The 20,495-nt window shown below is 34.3% G+C and overlaps 1 protein-coding gene across 1 annotated transcript in view; it reads left to right on the top strand.

Moving 5' to 3' along the window:
- Positions 1–20,495, top strand: part of LOC143233513 (zinc finger MYND domain-containing protein 11-like) — a 53,855-nt gene that overhangs the window by 9,276 nt on the left and 24,084 nt on the right. The window contains exons 3-6 of the mRNA XM_076469810.1: positions 2,337–2,477; positions 5,753–5,839; positions 7,918–8,101; positions 10,527–10,663. Coding sequence (XP_076325925.1) covers positions 2,337–2,477; positions 5,753–5,839; positions 7,918–8,101; positions 10,527–10,663 — 549 coding nt within the window. The remainder of the gene's footprint in view (positions 1–2,336; positions 2,478–5,752; positions 5,840–7,917; positions 8,102–10,526; positions 10,664–20,495) is intronic.

Here is a 20,495-nt window from a genome sequence, read left to right as displayed (position 1 = left end):
AATGTAAGCTCAAGTATTGGAGTACTTTAGTCAAAGTAAAGCAAAGTGTCATTGAAGACTTTGGTCAGTGGACAAAATGAACACTATCTCAAGATATACATACAATAAACTGGAAGAGTCCAATTTTCTCAGCAAAACAAAAAAGGCATGCATGCTGGAGACAGTTGAAACCCTCATGCAGCTGGTGTTGCCCTACAGTAATACTTCGGTTACTCAAAATGTGCATTAAGAGAGGATAACAGGAAACACATTAAACCCATCTACTTCTGTATTAAGCCCACTGTTGAGATAGGTTTTTCTAAAAGACTATTATTGTAATACATATATATTCGTACCTGTCTTTCACCTGCCATCTTTCTTTGTGGTAATCCATTATACAGTCTGATAATGTGAGACCATGTGCAGATGACACAAAATTCATGATCTTTCCATGCACCTGTGAAGTTGTTCATGTAGATTCTTCCCTTTTATTTTCTACTTGTGGAGTAAAGGGGGAGACATTGCTTCCCAGTCTCAAGCCACTAAGGAGTATATGAAGGTTTTCCTCTTAGGGTTTGTGTAATCTCTGTGGTTTGAGACTGAGTGAATGTCCCTCTTGATCAGAAGTAGGGTTTGGATGTTTACCTGGGCTGATTCCTATACTTTAAACCTGACCATTCTTGGTGTTTATGCCAGCTAAGTTGTTTTTATGTTCTCTTTGAAGGGCAGGTCTTGAATGATTCATTCCTATACTCATTTATTCTCTTAAATATCTCTAATACAAGCTTTATGAGTTTTCTCTTTTTCTAATTCAGTTTTCATAAGGGACTCTATCCTTTTGATTTTATTCACTGATACCAGTCTTTTTATCATTTTATTAGTGTTGGATTCTAGCTGTCTGTTCTGGGAATAGAAGTTTTGAAGTGAACATTTCAGATAGATATTTGCCTCTTAATATATCAATTCACTCATATTTGTGACCTATGGTGTGTCTTTTGTCAGGTCAAGAATGAGTCCTTGATAGAACAATGTGTTTGAGAGGAGTATTGAGCAGGTAGGATGTGTTATTCTCTTGTTGTTGAAGAGCTATAATGTAATGCTGATTGGATCATAAACTATAGCAGCATATGTTATGTGTTGTAGTAGGAATTTTGTTCAGAGTTTTGACACGTACAGAAATGTTTGTAGCAGTGGTGTGAGGTAATAGGTGTTAGTTACGTGGAGAGGTTAGTGTCTATCTGAAATACGTTAACATTTTTAAGAAGGGCATCCAATCTATTTTTAAAGGAGGATGTGTGGTTGTGATATACTAACTTAATGTGCTGTGTTTATACAAACTTAGTATAAATGTATATGAACTTAGTAGTTATATTTCTGTAAAAATATATGGTATCATCCATTTTATTTTATTTGTTAGTACACAGTATAACCTTATTTTGATACACTATGTATCTATGCTTTTATTAATTCCACTTGAATCAAGAGCAGGTTTGGGGTAGTGACCTTTTAGTAACCTCAAAATGACCTTCAAAGGTAAAAGAAAAAATTAAACTTTTTTTACTGAAAATGTATGCTTTGATTATTATGTTTATAATGAGTGAAAATATTAAAGTTAGATTCCAACAGGGTCCAGTATTGCTACGCATTTCATTCCCACAGGATTTGGCATTAGTACATACCAATATTTGATTCACACAGTATTTGGTGTTTTTACATATGCCTCTGTGTTATTTACTGTTAATTTCATTCACTATGAGTTAATTTTCATGGTTGATATAAATGAGTATGGTCAATTATTTTTATCTTTAATGGTAGACTCTTCACCTATTTTATATGTGTACCTTTCTGACTTCTTATTCTAAAAGAAATAAAATGAGTTATCTCCTGCAAGTGTTGTATTTAATGGACTAATACATGAACTATTTTTTTAAATAGGAGTTATTGCATAAAACTATTTACGTTTTAAAGAAAGTGTAGAGTAGTGGGGCTCATATGAACCCATGTTGGAGTTTTAGATGTTTTGAATTGATCATTGGTCCATGATTTTGTTACTTAGGATCCTTAACACTGTCACATATGAATTTTTTAACACTAAACTTAATGAAAGTTATTGGGCTTTGTAATTAAACCTTTTACTGCTTTCATCAGTATTTTCTTTATGATAAGTGAAAACAAGATTGCTTACTGTGAATCCTACCAGTGTTGATTGTTGTTGGTAATTTGACAGTTAAGGTTAAGTAATTCACACAATATCAAAATTTATATTTGTTTTCAAAATGACTGGAATATTGCTTTGATTTTATATTGTTGTTTCTCCTTTTAATTTATTGGACATATATGCTCATTGTTTTTAATAGGAACCAGACAGTCATGACTGGTTCTGTTTTGAATGTCATCGTGGTGGAGAAGTGTTGCAATGTTCGTCGTGTCATCGAGTTTATCACACCATTTGTATTAAAGAGGACATTTCTGATAAGTTCGTGTGTGGTATTTGTAAGGTATTGTAATATGTTTTTCACCTATTTCTGTGATAAACACCACATGTTATATTAATAAAACAGTTTTCTCTGAGTAGTGTTTAGTTTGTACACTGTATTAAACTCATTTTATGAGGTTACTGACTTATTCGCAGTACACTGTGTAATCACATCAGCTATTCTTTAGAATGGATAGATTTATTTCCTAATAGTCCTCTCACTGTATTAGTACTAAGTTTACAGACTTACACTCAAACATTTCTAATTTGATTCCTCATGTGTACAGTTCACAGATTGCTTATTGTGTAACTTTATGGAAAAAACATAAAATTCCATAATACTAGTATGTGTACTATACAGTACGAGATGATTTATGTATGTCAGAATGAAATCATTGTGACATACTTAAATCCTTTTATTTTTTTACTTCATCTATTTGATCCTGATTGATTTAAATTCCATTTGAAAAATGAACATTACATTGTTAATCCTTTCACTGTTTTAAGTATTAAAATTGGTACTTGAATGGTTTGACTGAAATATTTGAGTGTTGTATTTGATACTCAAAACCAATATATTAAAAATGGGTTTTATGAAATCGGGCATACCATTTAGACTCTCTGATTGTTGTTAAACATTTAAAATGAGTGTAATTTTCCATTGAAACTATTATATAGACAAAAACTGTGTAAGTGGTAGTAGTCTAGGATGTTGAGGAATTATGACAATCGATCATTTATGATGCTCAAAACATAGAATAAAAATACCTTCATATTTTTGAGTATCGTGTGTCACTCAGATTTTGTAAATGCTATTATTAGGATCATACTGTAATAATAAATCTAGAAATTATGTAGTTCATGTAAGAGGTCAAAGTGTCACAGACTTGATCATGAATTTGTGTCAAACAGTGAAAGGGTTAATCAAGCCCCTTAGGGGTTTTTGAATATTAGAGGAGTGAATGATAATATTATTCCACCCATGTTGTATTTGTTATGTCCATTGCTGACTCATATCATTAAATGTAGAGTTTTTCAGACCAGCTGAGATACAATAAACATTCTAGTGATCAGAATACTGTATATATTAAAAAATACAGTAGGCCTAACATAGTGTCCTAAGAAAGAATAATTAATTATAATCACGCTTTGTCAGCTTGTTCACACCATGACGGTTAAAAAATGGTTTTATCATTTGTAATCCCACATTCCACAGAGGAATGCAGTTCTCTCTCTTTCAGACATTTCCACTGTGTAATAGCCTGTACATACTTGGATCAATAATGTTTACTCTTTATACAACTAAGCTATAAATTCAAATATATTTTTCTTTAAAGTTTTTATGGTCTCACTGATTTAACCACTTCTGATATCTAATTCTTCATTTCCTTAAGAAAATTATAATTTTGAAGTTTTAGTTTTTAGAACTTATCCAGCATTTATTTATTAGCAGATTTCATTCACATCACACTGGTATAGAAGTCATTCTTCTGTGTTTATTTTAAGTTTTCAAAAACTAGGATATTCTAAGTCAGTGTATTAAATGTGAATAAAAAAAATAACATTACTTCTTTCTTCTGCTGTTGATTTAGACAAAAAAATTAGTTGTTTGTTTGTAATTCTTAATTCAGCAGATATCAGAGGGTATATCTGGAAAAAGAAACAATAGTTCAGGGTAGATAATTTTTGGCTTTTCATGACAAGTGAGAATTTAGTTTTGAAAGTTGACCTTGTTGTTTATTTTTTAAAGAGAAACAAACCTAGTTTCTTGACCTGAAGTTGTATTTGTTGTTTACTTGTGAGCTTTTGAACCTTATATAATCAGACTATAAGTAACTTATCTATATTTGGTAGAAGTTGAATTGGAAACATTTACTGAGACCATTACTTATGTGTTTTTATTTTGAAAACAATTATTTGAAGAGATAGGAATATCTAAGATATCTTGATTATTTATGACTCATAAACTTGTATTTAACTGTCAATTTTACTTTAAATAAAAATAGATCACATAAATTTGTAATAAGGAAATAAAATGAAAACCTTTGTTTCCAGGTCATGGTTTTATTTATATTAGTAGAAATATATTTTAATGAACTTAGTTTTCATTAAAGAAATTTAAGAATAATAAGATACACACAAATTATTATCTCTTAATAAAATAACATTTAGACCTGAATCCAGACCTTCAAAAAATACAGAAAAACATTATAGATACTGCATAAAAACATTGTAGAAAACTATATGAAAATATTGTAGAATACTGCAGAAGGCATGTAGATACTACATAAAACATTGTAGATACTGCATAAAACATTACAGAATACTGTATGAAAACATTATAGAATACCACACAAGACGTATAGATACTACATAAAACATTACAGAATACTGCACAAGACATTATTGAATACTACATGAAAACATTATAGAGTACTGGTTTACAAGTTTTGTATCAAATTGTTCAAAAGTTTTTTGTTTCTGTTGTCTTGGAATGAAACTAGGTGTACACATAAAGCACTTGGAATATAAATATTTGAATAATTTAACTTTCATTCCCAGAACATGTAAAGTGATACAAACAGGAGGTGAAAGTTTTTTCATTTCTTTTCTCTTTCATGTTTTACCTCCACAACTTTTTATTAGTTTCTGTTAAGTGATTTTCTATTGCATTATATGAGTGTACATTCATTCTTAATGTTAGTTCCTGAATAAAAGGTATATGACTGAAAAATTTAACACTTATTTCTCATTGCCTTAGACGTAAATTGCTTTTTTTTTTATCTGTAGGTAGCTTGTTCAAATACTGTCAGTGTATGTCCTTGCCCTTTCAACAGTGGAAACATTATAATATCAGGGTCAATTCCACTTATAATATTAGCACAAAATGTGGCAAGTAGTGTTAACTAGCTGCCTTCCCTTTTGCCTATCTCCTCAAAATTAGGAATGGCCAGTGCAGATAGTTCTTTCATTGCTTTATACAAAATTCAAAAACAAAGAAACATACAAATTTAAACCTTGTTTGTATTGCATTTTGAAATTTTGTGACACTGTAACTATTTTTCTTGAATATTCATGTTATTTTGCACAATACCAGTTTATCTCTCTAGAATATATGTATTTGAGTATAAACAAACTTAATGATATTCAGGAAGGATTTATTTTCTAAACCAGATAAGAGATTTTACTTTTTGTAAAATATTAAGTCTCAAATATTAAATATAGAAAGTGTGAAGTAAAGAGTTATTTCTGACATGACTAAACTGTACAGTACATGTATGTCTTATTTTTCTCTAGACTTTGAAGAACAAGGATCTTATGAAAATAAAGAAAGAAGATTTAAATACCTTACTCAGCTATACCTGTTTAAGGTTAAAAGAAAAAGTAAGAATCATTGTTTGAATTATAGTGATTAATGGTATTTGTTAATTGATTAGTACAATGTTTCTCCAACCATGATATGCACATGCAGGCACAAAAAATAAACAGTTGGCTTCAGGTGCTGCCAATGAGTCTGTCTTCCTTATAGTCAGGGGTTTAGCTCTAGTGACACTGGCAGACAGATTCAATAGTATAGTCATAACAGAGACAGGGTGAGCAAATAAGGTGGTATTATTTCAGTTAGAATATTTGTGACTGTTGATATTTGGAAACCATCATTTTGATTATTTTTGTGACTGTCTTTAATCACAGTTTTTGCTCAATCAACTTTTGTGATAATTTAAAATATTAGTGATTAAAACATTAATTTTGACTTGTGTCATGTAATTGCTGCACATAGTTAATCATAATTTAAATAAAATGATTCACAAAAACATTAAAAAATGTATTAACTTGGCTTAATTATGTCAGGTGAAGCAGTTAGAATTACAATGTGATATGTTTTACAGTAATGAAAAATTAAAGGTTCAAAGAAACAGAGAGCAGTAATAGAGAGATTCTTCCATATTAGATTTTTACTTAGGTCTTTTTTTTTCTTTTTTTTTTTGTAACCAAAGTCAAACTTATTTTGATATATATATATGAAAACCTAAAACTGTTATGATGCAATTGTTGTGTGTTTAGAGAACATAAAGAAAGAGTGTTTGAAGTTGATTCCTGTTTTCTCCACATGTTTTTTATGTCCTAGAATCTTGAGAAGAAATACATGAATACTGTGGTTTTAAATTCAGGTTAATCCTTACAAGCTTGGTTATCTCATGATCTTACAGGGGCAAAATGAGGGCATCTAATTTTGAAGAGTTGTGGATAATTACTTCTTTAAACTTACCCATAAAATTGTTACTGGAATGTTGTAATTTCAGATTTTATTTTGTTCTGTGTTTTATTTAAAAAAAAAAGCTGAAATAAACTCCAAATATATCAACAGGTGTCTAGGAGTACTGTATTACTAGCTATCTGTTTGTTTTGAAGCCTCTTAGTTCCTTTCATGGACTATAAATTTTTAAAAGTTCACTTGCTGTGTCTATAGGCTGTGTAGAGATTGTGCCCAGAAGTAAACTAAGCTGTCAGTAGTTTTATTTGTATGTTGAGGGTGGGTTGTTGTATGATAACTTAATGGTTTCTCTGTGAGATTTGTTAACTTAGTAGAAGTAATTACTTTGACTGGCTGAGTTTTTCCATATTCGAGTATTGGAGTACTTTTAGTGTTGTAAGTTGAAAATGTTATGAATAGTAGTTTCTCTGTCGTCTCATGAGTAAAGGTGACACATCAACAGCTGTATTTAAATAGATCAGAACCAAGTTTTACATACATGATAGATACTATCTATTTATATTAGTTTTAATGCTTTAGGTGGTATTTCATTGCACCATTTCAGTCAGCAAAGTGTCTTAACACATGGCATTGTTAGGCCTACTGTAGTACATTATGAAAAGTAGCTTTAAGTCAATAGTTATAGAGGTTATAAACTGAGAAGTAATAGCCAAAATCAATTTATACTGTGAAAGGTATGTAGTCTTTTTGCTTGGTGTTTAAAATGTGTTTATTCCATATGCGTATGGTAACCTTTATGAGTTACTAATTTTTTATTAATGCAAGTCCAGAGTTGGCTAGTATAATGCTATTAGTATTGAAAGGGTTAAGACAGTTAAATGGTGTGTATAAATCATATGAAGAGTTTTAAAGAACAAGGGTGACTGATAAGGTTCCAGCAAGTGTGTGTATGTGTATGAATAGAGATCACGTAATTATTATATTACTGTTCACTTGATTTTATTATAAGGTATGACTCATCATTAACAATATTTAAGGATAGAGCATTGTATTTAATGGGCTGTTTCTATAGTGGAATGATATTTTAGCTTCAGTACTGACATTATGTTGACTCCTACTGTGAGGCTTCAGTACAGAAGCTGAAATACATTCTCTAACTCCAGAAATAGTCCACTAAATCCAAAACTTCAGAATGTCTTTATTGCCTGTGTAAAATACCTCTAACGTAAGAACATTTGTCAAACAGACACGAGAACTTCATAAGATGCCTCAGACAGAGGAAGACCGGTGGAAACAGTCACATCTTATTCATACTAAAATGGACTTGATATCTATGGAAGAAAAGACGCGTCTCCATAGTTACAAAAGTCTTGAAGAGTTCGAAACTGACGCACAGAACATTGTTCACAACGTTGTCATATACTACGGAGGTAATGCACAAGAAAACACTGGGTTTACTTTCATCTCACTATTGTAGGTTGTTTATTTAGGATGAAGTAACCAGAAGACTTAAGCATCTTTTTTTCTTTTTTACATTTTATTTTTCACTTTTTATAATTATTTTTAGCATGCATTGGAGGGTGTAAGACTGTTTCATTCATGTTATATTAGAGAAGATAAACATGTGCTGGAGGGTGTAAGACTGTTCCATTCATGTTATATTAGAGAAGATAAACATGTTGTAGGGTGTAAGACTGTTCCATTCATGTTATATTAGAGAAGATAAACATGTGCTGGAGGGTATAAGACTGTTTCATTCATGTTATATTAGAGAAGATAAACATGTGCTGGAGGGTATAAGACTGTTTCATTCATGTTATATTAGAGAAGATAAACATGTGCTGGAGGGTATAAGACTGTTTCATTCATGTTATATTAGAGAAGATAAACATGTGCTGGAGAGTATAAGACTGTTTCATTCATGTTATATTAGAGAAGATAAACATGTGCTGGAGGGTGTAAGACTGTTTCATTCATGTTATATTAGACAAGATAAACATGACTTGGAGAGTGTGAGACTGTTTCATTCATGTTATATTAGAGAAGATAAACGTGACTTGGAGGTGTGAGACTGTTTCATTCATGTTATATTAGAGAAGATAAACGTGACTTGGAGGTGTGAGACTGTTTCATTCATGTTATATTAGAGAAGATAAACATGTGTTGGAGGGTGTAAGACTGTTTCATTCATGTTATATTAGAGAAGATAAACATGTGCTGGAGGGTATAAGACTGTTTCATTCATGTTATATTAGAGAAGATAAACATGTGCTGGAGGGTATAAGACTGTTTCATTCATGTTATATTAGAGAAGATAAACATGTGCTGGAGGGTGTAAGACTGTTTCATTCATGTTATATTAGACAAGATAAACCTGAGTTGGAGGGTGTAAGACTGTTCCATTCATGTTATATTAGAGAAGATAAACATGTTGTAGGGTGTAAGACTGTTCCATTCATGTTATATTAGAGAAGATAAACGTGACTTGGAGAGTGTGAGACTGTTTCATTCATGTTATATTAGAGTAGATAAACATGTGTTGGAGGGTGTAAGACTGTTTCATTCATGTTATATTAGAGAAGATAAACATGTGCTGGAGGGTATAAGACTGTTTCATTCATGTTATATTAGAGAAGATAAACATGTGCTGGAGGGTATAAGACTGTTTCATTCATGTTATATTAGAGAAGATAAACATGTGCTGGAGGGTGTAAGACTGTTTCATTCATGTTATATTAGACAAGATAAACCTGAGTTGGAGGGTGTAAGACTGTTCCATTCATGTTATATTAGAGAAGATAAACGTGCATTGGAGGGTGTAAGACTGTTTTGTTTATGTTGTATTAGAGAAGATAAACATGACTTGGAGGGTGTAAGACTGTTTTGTTCATGTTATATTAGAGAAGATAAACATGTTGTAGGGTGTAAGACTGCTTCATTCATGTTATATTAGAGAAGATAAACATGTGCTGGAGGGTATAAGACTGTTTTATTCATATTATATTAGACAAGATAAACATGTGCTGGAGGGTGTAAGACTGTTTCATTCATGTTGTATTAGAGAAGATAAACATGACTTGGAGGGTGTAAGACTGCTTCGTTCATGTTATATTAGAGAAGATAAACATGAGTTGGAGGGTGTAAGTCTGTTTCATTCGTGTTATATTAGAGAAGATAAACATGAGTTGGAGGGTGTAAGTCTGTTTCATTCGTGTTATATTAGAGAAGATAAACATGAGTTGGAGGGTGTAAGACTCATTTATGTTATATTAGAGAAGATAAACATGAGTTGGAGGGTGTAAGACTCATTTATGTTGTATTAGAGAAGATAAACATGTGTTGGAGTGTGTAAGTCTGTTTCATTTGTGTTATATTAGACAAGATAAACATATGTTGGAGGGTGTGAGACAGTTTCATTCATGCTAGAGAAGATAAACATGTTGGAGTGTGCAAGACTGTTTCATTCATGTTATATTAGACAAGATAAACATGTTAAATAATGATCAACTTTAGTTTATGAACTTTCAGTTTTTGTTACATATACAATGGTCAGTTTCAATTTATGAATTTTTGATTTTCATAATAAATTATATACATATATATATATATAATGGTCAGTTTCAGTTTATGAACATTTGGTTTTTGTAATATATATATATATAATGGTCACTTCTAGTTTGACATTTACAAATGTTTATCTTATTAAGTATATTAAGTATTTTGTTTGATGAAAGTAACAAGTTTGGCTTTTGTTGAACTTATATGTTAAATTACAGTAAAAAAAGTGTTTTTTCTAACATCTAAAGATAAATCTAAACATGGTTTATTTCATGGAGAGTTGGTATGATTTTCTAGTTAATAGCATAATGGCAGATGTAGCAAGGCAGATGTTACGAGACTGCATATATGATTTGGGAGAGATTCGTCAGTGTAAAGATTGTTACCGCATGTCTAATGAGAAGCTCGAGAAGCTATGGTTTTGCCAACCTTGTGTAAGTATGCAAATAAAATGTTGTATACAGAAGAACAGTATCTGGTTTATAATGATGGTGTTTTATGTTGTATACAGAAGAACAGTATCTGGTTTATAATGATGGTGTTTTATGTTGTATACAGAAGAACAGTATCTGGTTTATAATGATGGTGTTTTATGTTGTATACAGAAGAACAGTATCTGGTTTATAATTGTGGTGTTTCACATTGTGTACAGAAGAACAGTATCTAGTTTAGAATTGTGGTGTTTTACATTGTAGACAGGAGAACAGTATCTAGTTTAGAATTGTGGTGTTTTACATTGTAGACAGGAGAACAGTATCTAGTTTAGAATTGTGGTGTTTTACATTGTAGACAGGAGAACAGTATTTATTTTAGAATTGTGGTGTTTTACATTGTAGACAGGAGAACAGTATTTATTTTAGAATTGTGGTGTTTTACATTGTAGACAGGAGGACAGTATCTGGTTTAGAATTGTGGTGTTTTACATTGTAGACAGGAGAACAGTATCTGGTTTAGAATTGTGGTGTTTTACATTGTGTACAGAAGAACAGTATATAAATTAGAATGATGGTGTTTCACACTGTATATAGAAGAACAGTATCTAGTTTAGAATGATAGTGTTTTACATTTTATGGAAAACAACCATATCTAGTTTAGAATGATGGAGTCTTACATTGTAGACAGGAGAACAGTATCTAGTTTAGAATTGTGGTGTTTTACATTGTAGACAGGAGAACAGTATCTAGTATAGAATAATAGTGTTTTACATTGTGTGGAGAAGAACAGTATCTAGTTTAGAATGATAGTATTTTACATTGTATGGAGAGAAGAACAGTATCTAGTTTAGAATGATAGTGTTTTACATTGTATGGAGAAGAACAGTATCTGGTTTAAAATGATAGTGTTTTACATTTTATGGAGAACAACCATATCTAGTTTAGAATGATAGTGTTTTACATTGTGTGGAGAAGAACAATATCTAGTTTAGAATGATAGTGTTTTACATTGTATGGAGAAGAACAGTATCTAGTTTAGAATTGTGGTGTTTTACATTGTATGGAGAAGAACAATATCTAGTTTAGAATGATAGTGTTTTACATTTTATGGAGAACAACCATATCTAGTTTAGAATGATGGAGTCTTACATTGTGAACAGGAAAACAGTATCTAGTTTAGGATTGTGGTGTTTTACATTGTAGACAGGAGAAAAGTATCTGGTTTAGAATCATAGTGTTTCACATTGTGTACAGAAGAACAGTATTTAGTTTAGAATTGTGGTGTTTTACATTTTATGGAGAACAACCATATCTAGTTTAGAATGATAGTGTTTTACATTGTATGGAGAAGAATAGTATCTAGTTTAGAATCATAGTGTTTTACATTGTGTACAGAAGAACAGTATTTAGTTTAGAATTGTGGTGTTTTACATTTTATGGAGAACAACCATATCTAGTTTAGAATGATAGTGTTTTACATTGTATGGAGAAGAACAGTATCTAGTTTAGAATCATAGTGTTTTACATTGTGTACAGAAGAACAGTATGTAGTTTAGAATCATAGTGTTTTACATTGTAGACAGGAGAAAAGTATCTGGTTTAGAATCATAGTGTTTCACATTGTGTACAGAAGAGCAGTATCTCGTTTAGAATTGTGGTGTTTTACATTGTAGACAGGAGAACAGTATGTAGTTTAGAATCATAGTGTTTTACATTGTGTACAGAAGAACAGTATCTAGTTTAGAATTGTGGTGTTTTACATTGTAGACAGGAGAAAAGTATCTAGTTTAGAATCATAGTGTTTCACATTGTGTACAGAAGAGCAGTATCTCGTTTAGAATTGTGGTGTTTTACATTGTAGACAGGAGAACAGTATCTAGTTTAGAATTGTGGTGTTTTGCATTGTAGACAGGAGAACAGTATCTAGTTTAGAATTGTGGTGTTTTACATTGTAGACAGGAGAACAGTATCTCGTTTAGAATTGTGGTGTTTTACATTGTAGACAGGAGAACAGTATCTAGTTTAGAATTGTGGTGTTTTACATTGTGTACAGAAGAGCAGTATCTAGTTTAGAATTGTGGTGTTTTACATTGTGTACAGAAGAGCAGTATCTAGTTTAGAATTGTGGTGTTTTACATTGTGTACAGAAGAGCAGTATCTAGTTTAGAATTGTGGTGTTTTACATTGTGTACAGAAGAGCAGTATCTAGTTTAGAATGATGGTATTTTATTCCTAGTTTAAATGTATATGATCCATAAGATGCCAAGAGAGAGAAGAAGCCCAACTCTCTGTTAGGTCTGTTGTTGGTGACTGAACTCATGGTTTTAGAGTGTTTTCTGTTAGGTCTGTTGTTGGTGACTGAACTCATGGTTTTAGAGTGTTTTCTGTTAGGTCTGTTGTTGGTAACTGAACTCATGGTTTTAGAGTGTTTTCTGTTAGGTCTGTTGTTGGTGACTGAACTCATGGTTTTAGAGTGTTTTCTGTTAGGTCTGTTGTTGGTAACTGAACTCATGGTTTTAGAGTGTTTTCTGTTAGGTCTGTTGTTGGTGACTGAACTCATGGTTTTAGAGTGTTTTCTGTTAGGTCTGTTGTTGGTGACTGAACTCATGGTTTTAGAGTGTTTTCTGTTAGGTCTGTTGTTGGTGACTGAACTCATGGTTTTAGAGTGTTTTCTGTTAGGTCTGTTGTTGGTGACTGAACTCATGGTTTTAGAGTGTTTTCTGTTAGGTCTGTTGTTGGTGACTGAACTCATGGTTTTAGAGTGTTGTTGACTGTTTTAGGTCTGTTGTTGTTGTTGGTGACTGAACTCATGGTTTTAGAGTGTTTTCTGTTAGGTCTGTTGTTGGTTGACTGAACTCATGGTTTTAGAGTGTTTTCTGTTAGGTCTGTTGTTGGTGACTGAACTCATGGTTTTAGAGTGTTTTCTGTTAGGTCTGTTGTTGGTGACTGAACTCATGGTTTTAGAGTGTTTTCTGTTAGGTCTGTTGTTGGTGACTGAACTCATGGTTTTAGAGTGTTTTCTGTTAGGTCTGTTGTTGGTGACTGAACTCATGGTTTTAGAGTGTTTTCTGTTAGGTCTGTTGTTGGTGACTGAACTCATGGTTTTAGAGTGTTTTCTGTTAGAGGTCTGTTAGGTCTGTTGTTGGTGACTGAACTCATGGTTTTAGAGTGTTTTCTGTTAGGTCTGTTGTTGGTGACTGAACTCATGGTTTTAGAGTGTTTTCTGTTAGGTCTGTTGTTGGTGACTGAACTCATGGTTTTAGAGTGTTTTCTGTTAGGTCTGTTGTTGGTGACTGAACTCATGGTTTTAGAGTGTTTTCTGTTAGGTCTGTTGTTGGTGACTGAACTCATGGTTTTAGAGTGTTTTCTGTTAGGTCTGTTGTTGGTGACTGAACTCATGGTTTTTCTGAGTGTTTTCTGTTAGGTCTGTTGTTGGTGACTGAACTCATGGTTTTAGAGTGTTTTCTGTTAGGTCTGTTGTTGGTGACTGAACTCATGGTTTTAGAGTGTTTTCTGTTAGGTCTGTTGTTGGTGACTGAACTCATGGTTTTAGAGTGTTTTCTGTTAGGTCTGTTGTTGGTGACTGAACTCATGGTTTTAGAGTGTTTTCTGTTAGGTCTGTTGAACTCATGGTTTTAGAGTGTTTTCTGGTTTTAGGTCTGTTCTGTTGGTGACTGAACTCATGGTTGGTGTTTTTCTGTTTCTGTCTGTTGTTTTACTGAACTCATGGTTTTAGAGTGTTTTCTGTTAGGTCTGTTGTTGGTGACTGAACTCATGGTTTTAGAGTGTTTTCTGTTAGGTCTGTTGTTGGTGACTGAACTCATGGTTTTAGAGTGTTTTCTGTTAGGTCTGTTGTTGGTGACTGAACTCATGGTTTTAGAGTGTTTTCTGTTAGGTCTGTTGTTGGTGACTGAACTCATGGTTTTACAGTGTTTTCTGTTAGGTCTGTTGTTGGTGACTGAACTCATGGTTTTCTGTTAGGTCTGTTGTTGGTGACTGAACTCATGGTTTTAGAGTGTTTTCTGTTAGGTCTGTTGTTGGTGACTGAACTCATGGTTTTAGAGTGTTTTCTGTTAGGTCTGTTGTTGGTGACTGAACTCATGGTTTTAGAGTGTTTTCTGTTAGGTCTGTTGTTGGTGACTGAACTCATGGTTTTAGAGTGTTTTCTGTTAGGTCTGTTGTTGGTGACTGAACTCATGGTTTTAGAGTGTTTTCTGTTAGGTCTGTTGTTGGTGACTGAACTCATGGTTTTAGAGTGTTTTCTGTTAGGTCTGTTGTTGGTGACTGAACTCATGGTTTTAGAGTGTTTTCTGTTAGGTCTGTTGTTGGTGACTGAACTCATGGTTTTAGAGTGTTTTCTGTTAGGTCTGTTGTTGGTGACTGAACTCATGGTTTTAGAGTGTTTTCTGTTAGGTCTGTTGTTGGTGACTGAACTCATGGTTTTAGAGTGTTTTCTGTTAGGTCTGTTGTTGGTGACTGAACTCATGGTTTTAGAGTGTTTTCTGTTAGGTCTGTTGTTGGTGACTGAACTCATGGTTTTAGAGTGTTTTCTGTTAGGTCTGTTGTTGGTGACTGAACTCATGGTTTTAGAGTGTTTTCTGTTAGGTCTGTTGTTGGTGACTGAACTCATGGTTTTAGAGTGTTTTCTGTTAGGTCTGTTGTTGGTGACTGAACTCATGGTTTTAGAGTGTTTTCTGTTAGGTCTGTTGTTGGTGACTGAACTCATGGTTTTAGAGTGTTTTCTGTTAGGTCTGTTGTTGGTGACTGAACTCATGGTTTTAGAGTGTTTTCTGTTAGGTCTGTTGTTGGTGACTGAACTCATGGTTTTAGAGTGTTTTGTTAGGTCTGTTGTTGGTGACTGAACTCATGGTTTTAGAGTGTTTTTTCTGTTGTCTGGTTGGTGACTGAACTCATGGTTTTAGAGTGTTTTCTGTTAGGTCTGTTGTTGGTGACTGAACTCATGGTTTTAGAGTGTTTTCTGTTAGGTCTGTTGTTGGTGACTGAACTCATGGTTTTAGAGTGTTTTCTGTTAGGTCTGTTGTTGGTGACTGAACTCATGGTTTTAGAGTGTTTTCTGTTAGGTCTGTTGTTGGTGACTGAACTCATGGTTTTAGAGTGTTTTCTGTTAGGTCTGTTGTTGGTGACTGAACTCATGGTTTTAGAGTGTTTTCTGTTAGGTCTGTTGTTGGTGACTGAACTCATGGTTTTAGAGTGTTTTCTGTTAGGTCTGTTGTTGGTGACTGAACTCATGGTTTTAGAGTGTTTTCTGTTAGGTCTGTTGTTGGTGACTGAACTCATGGTTTTAGAGTGTTTTCTGTTAGGTCTGTTGTTGGTGACTGAACTCATGGTTTTAGAGTGTTTTCTGTTAGGTCTGTTGTTGGTGACTGAACTCATGGTTTTAGAGTGTTTTCTGTTAGGTCTGTTGTTGGTGACTGAACTCATGGTTTTAGAGTGTTTTCTGTTAGGTCTGTTGTTGGTGACTGAACTCATGGTTTTAGAGTGTTTTCTGTTAGGTCTGTTGTTGGTGACTGAACTCATGGTTTTAGAGTGTTTTCTGTTAGGTCTGTTGTTGGTGACTGAACTCATGGTTTTAGAGTGTTTTCTGTTAGGTCTGTTGTTGGTGACTGAACTCATGGTTTTAGAGTGTTTTCTGTTAGGTCTGTTGTTGGTGACTGAACTCATGGTTTTAGAGTGTTTTCTGTTAGGTCTGTTGTTGGTGACTGAACTCATGGTTTTAGAGTGTTTTCTGTTAGGTCTGTTGTTGGTGACTGAACTCATGGTTTTAGAGTGTTTTCTGTTAGAACTCATGTTTTAGAGTGTTTTCTGTTAGGTCTGTTGTTGGTGACTGAACTCATGGTTTTAGAGTGTTTTCTGTTAGGTCTGTTGTTGGTGACTGAACTCATGGTTTTAGAGTGTTTTCTGTTAGGTCTGTTGTTGGTGACTGAACTCATGGTTTTAGAGTGTTTTCTGTTAGGTCTGTTGTTGGTGACTGAACTCATGGTTTTAGAGTGTTTTCTGTTAGGTCTGTTGTTGGTGACTGAACTCATGGTTTTAGAGTGTTTTCTGTTAGGTCTGTTGTTGGTGACTGAACTCATGGTTTTAGAGTGTTTTCTGTTAGGTCTGTTGTTGGTGACTGAACTCATGGTTTTAGAGTGTTTTCTGTTAGGTCTGTTGTTGGTGACTGAACTCATGGTTTTAGAGTGTTTTCTGTTAGGTCTGTTGTTGGTGACTGAACTCATGGTTTTAGAGTGTTTTCTGTTAGGTCTGTTGTTGGTGACTGAACTCATGGTTTTAGAGTGTTTTCTGTTAGGTCTGTTGTTGGTGACTGAACTCATGGTTTTAGAGTGTTTTCTGTTAGGTCTGTTGTTGGTGACTGAACTCATGGTTTTAGAGTGTTTTCTGTTAGGTCTGTTGTTGGTGACTGAACTCATGGTTTTAGAGTGTTTTCTGTTAGGTCTGTTGTTGGTGACTGAACTCATGGTTTTAGAGTGTTTTCTGTTAGGTCTGTTGTTGGTGACTGAACTCATGGTTTTAGAGTGTTTTCTGTTAGGTCTGTTGTTGTTGTGACTGAACTCATGGTTTTAGAGTGTTTTCTGTTAGGTCTGTTGTTGGTGACTGAACTCATGGTTTTAGAGTGTTTTCTGTTAGGTCTGTTGTTGGTGACTGAACTCATGGTTTTACAGTGTTTTCTGTTAGGTCTGTTGTTGGTGACTGAACTCATGGTTTTACAGTGTTTTCTGTTAGGTCTGTTGTTGGTGACTGAACTCATGGTTTTAGAGTGTTTTCTGTTAGGTCTGTTGTTGGTGACTGAACTCATGGTTTTAGAGTGTTTTCTGTTAGGTCTGTTGTTGGTGACTGAACTCATGGTTTTAGAGTGTTTTCTGTTAGGTCTGTTGTTGGTGACTGAACTCATGGTTTTAGAGTGTTTTCTGTTAGGTCTGTTGTTGGTGACTGAACTCATGGTTTTAGAGTGTTTTCTGTTAGGTCTGTTGTTGGTGACTGAACTCATGGTTTTACAGTGTTTTCTGTTAGGTCTGTTGTTGGTGACTGAACTCATGGTTTTAGAGTGTTTTCTGTTAGGTCTGTTGTTGGTGACTGAACTCATGGTTTTAGAGTGTTTTCTGTTAGGTCTGTTGTTGGTGACTGAACTCATGGTTTTAGAGTGTTTTCTGAACTCATGGTTTTAGGTCTGTTAGTTGGTGACTGAACTCATGGTTTTAGAGTGTTTTCTGTTAGGTCTGTTGTTGGTGACTGAACTCATGGTTTTAGAGTGTTTTCTGTTAGGTCTGTTGTTGGTGACTGAACTCATGGTTTTAGAGTGTTTTCTGTTAGGTCTGTTGTTGGTGACTGAACTCATGGTTTTAGAGTGTTTTCTGTTAGGTCTGTTGTTGGTGACTGAACTCATGGTTTTAGAGTGTTTTCTGTTAGGTCTGTTGTTGGTGACTGAACTCATGGTTTTAGAGTGTTTTCTGTTAGGTCTGTTGTTGGTGACTGAACTCATGGTTTTAGAGTGTTTTCTGTTAGGTCTGTTGTTGGTGACTGAACTCATGGTTTTAGAGTGTTTTCTGTTAGGTCTGTTGTTGGTGACTGAACTCATGGTTTTAGAGTGTTTTCTGTTAGGTCTGTTGTTGGTGACTGAACTCATGGTTTTAGAGTGTTTTCTGTTAGGTCTGTTGTTGGTGACTGAACTCATGGTTTTAGAGTGTTTTCTGTTAGGTCTGTTGTTGGTGACTGAACTCATGGTTTTAGAGTGTTTTCTGTTAGGTCTGTTGTTGGTGACTGAACTCATGGTTTTAGAGTGTTTTCTGTTAGGTCTGTTGTTGGTGACTGAACTCATGGTTTTACAGTGTTTTCTGTTAGGTCTGTTGTTGGTGACTGAACTCATGGTTTTAGAGTGTTTTCTGTTAGGTCTGTTGTTGGTGACTGAACTCATGGTTTTAGAGTGTTTTCTGTTAGGTCTGTTGTTGGTGACTGAACTCATGGTTTTAGAGTGTTTTCTGTTAGGTCTGTTGTTGGTGACTGAACTCATGGTTTTAGAGTGTTTTCTGTTAGGTCTGTTGTTGGTGACTGAACTCATGGTTTTACAGTGTTTTCTGTTAGGTCTGTTGTTGGTGACTGAACTCATGGTTTTACAGTGTTTTCTGTTAGGTCTGTTGTTGGTGACTGAACTCATGGTTTTAGAGTGTTTTCTGTTAGGTCTGTTGTTGGTGACTGAACTCATGGTTTTAGAGTGTTTTCTGTTAGGTCTGTTGTTGGTGACTGAACTCATGGTTTTAGAGTGTTTTCTGTTAGGTCTGTTGTTGGTGACTGAACTCATGGTTTTAGAGTGTTTTCTGTTAGGTCTGTTGTTGGTGACTGAACTCATGGTTTTAGAGTGTTTTCTGTTAGGTCTGTTGTTGGTGACTGAACTCATGGTGTTTTCTGTTAGGTCTGTTGTTGGTGACTGAACTCATGGTTTTAGAGTGTTTTCTGTTAGGTCTGTTGTTGGTGACTGAACTCATGGTTTTAGAGTGTTTTCTGTTAGGTCTGTTGTTGGTGACTGAACTCATGGTTTTAGAGTGTTTTCTGTTAGGTCTGTTGTTGGTGACTGAACTCATGGTTTTAGAGTGTTTTCTGTTAGGTCTGTTGTTGGTGACTGAACTCATGGTTTTAGAGTGTTTTCTGTTAGGTCTGTTGTTGGTGACTGAACTCATGGTTTTAGAGTGTTTTCTGTTAGGTCTGTTGTTGGTGACTGAACTCATGGTTTTAGAGTGTTTTCTGTTAGGTCTGTTGTTGGTGACTGAACTCATGGTTTTAGAGTGTTTTCTGTTAGGTCTGTTGTTGGTGACTGAACTCATGGTTTTAGAGTGTTAGGTTTGTTGGTGACTGAACTCATGGTTTTAGAGTGTTTTCTGTTAGGTCTGTTGTTGGTGACTGAACTCATGGTTTTAGAGTGTTTTCTGTTAGGTCTGTTGTTGGTGACTGAACTCATGGTTTTAGAGTGTTTTCTGTTAGGTCTGTTGTTGGTGACTGAACTCATGGTTTTACAGTGTTTTCTGTTAGGTCTGTTGTTGGTGACTGAACTCATGGTTTTAGAGTGTTTTCTGTTAGGTCTGTTGTTGGTGACTGAACTCATGGTTTTAGAGTGTTTTCTGTTAGGTCTGTTGTTGGTGACTGAACTCATGGTTTTACAGTGTTTTCTGTTAGGTCTGTTGTTGGTGACTGAACTCATGGTTTTACAGTGTTTTCTGTTAGGTCTGTTGTTGGTGACTGAACTCATGGTTTTACAGTGTTTTCTGTTAGGTCTGTTGTTGGTGACTGAACTCATGGTTTTAGAGTGTTTTCTGTTAGGTCTGTTGTTGGTGACTGAACTCATGGTTTTAGAGTGTTTTCTGTTAGGTCTGTTGTTGGTGACTGAACTCATGGTTTTAGAGTGTTTTCTGTTAGGTCTGTTGTTGGTGACTGAACTCATGGTTTTAGAGTGTTTTCTGTTAGGTCTGTTGTTGGTGACTGAACTCATGGTTTTAGAGTGTTTTCTGTTAGGTCTGTTGTTGGTGACTGAACTCATGGTTTTAGAGTGTTTTCTGTTAGGTCTGTTGTTGGTGACTGAACTCATGGTTTTAGAGTGTTTTCTGTTAGGTCTGTTGTTGGTGACTGAACTCATGGTTTTAGAGTGTTTTCTGTTAGGTCTGTTGTTGGTGACTGAACTCATGGTTTTAGAGTGTTTTCTGTTAGGTCTGTTGTTGGTGTTGTTGGTGACTGAACTCATGGTTTTAGAGTGTTTTCTGTTAGGTCTGTTGTTGGTGACTGAACTCATGGTTTTAGAGTGTTTTCTGTTAGGTCTGTTGTTGGT

Source organism: Tachypleus tridentatus, chromosome 12, assembly GCF_004210375.1.
Source record: "Tachypleus tridentatus isolate NWPU-2018 chromosome 12, ASM421037v1, whole genome shotgun sequence".
Lineage (NCBI taxonomy): Eukaryota > Metazoa > Arthropoda > Merostomata > Xiphosura > Limulidae > Tachypleus > Tachypleus tridentatus.
The sequence above is the reverse complement of the archived record's forward strand: the minus strand, read 5'-3'. Positions and strand labels throughout refer to the sequence as shown.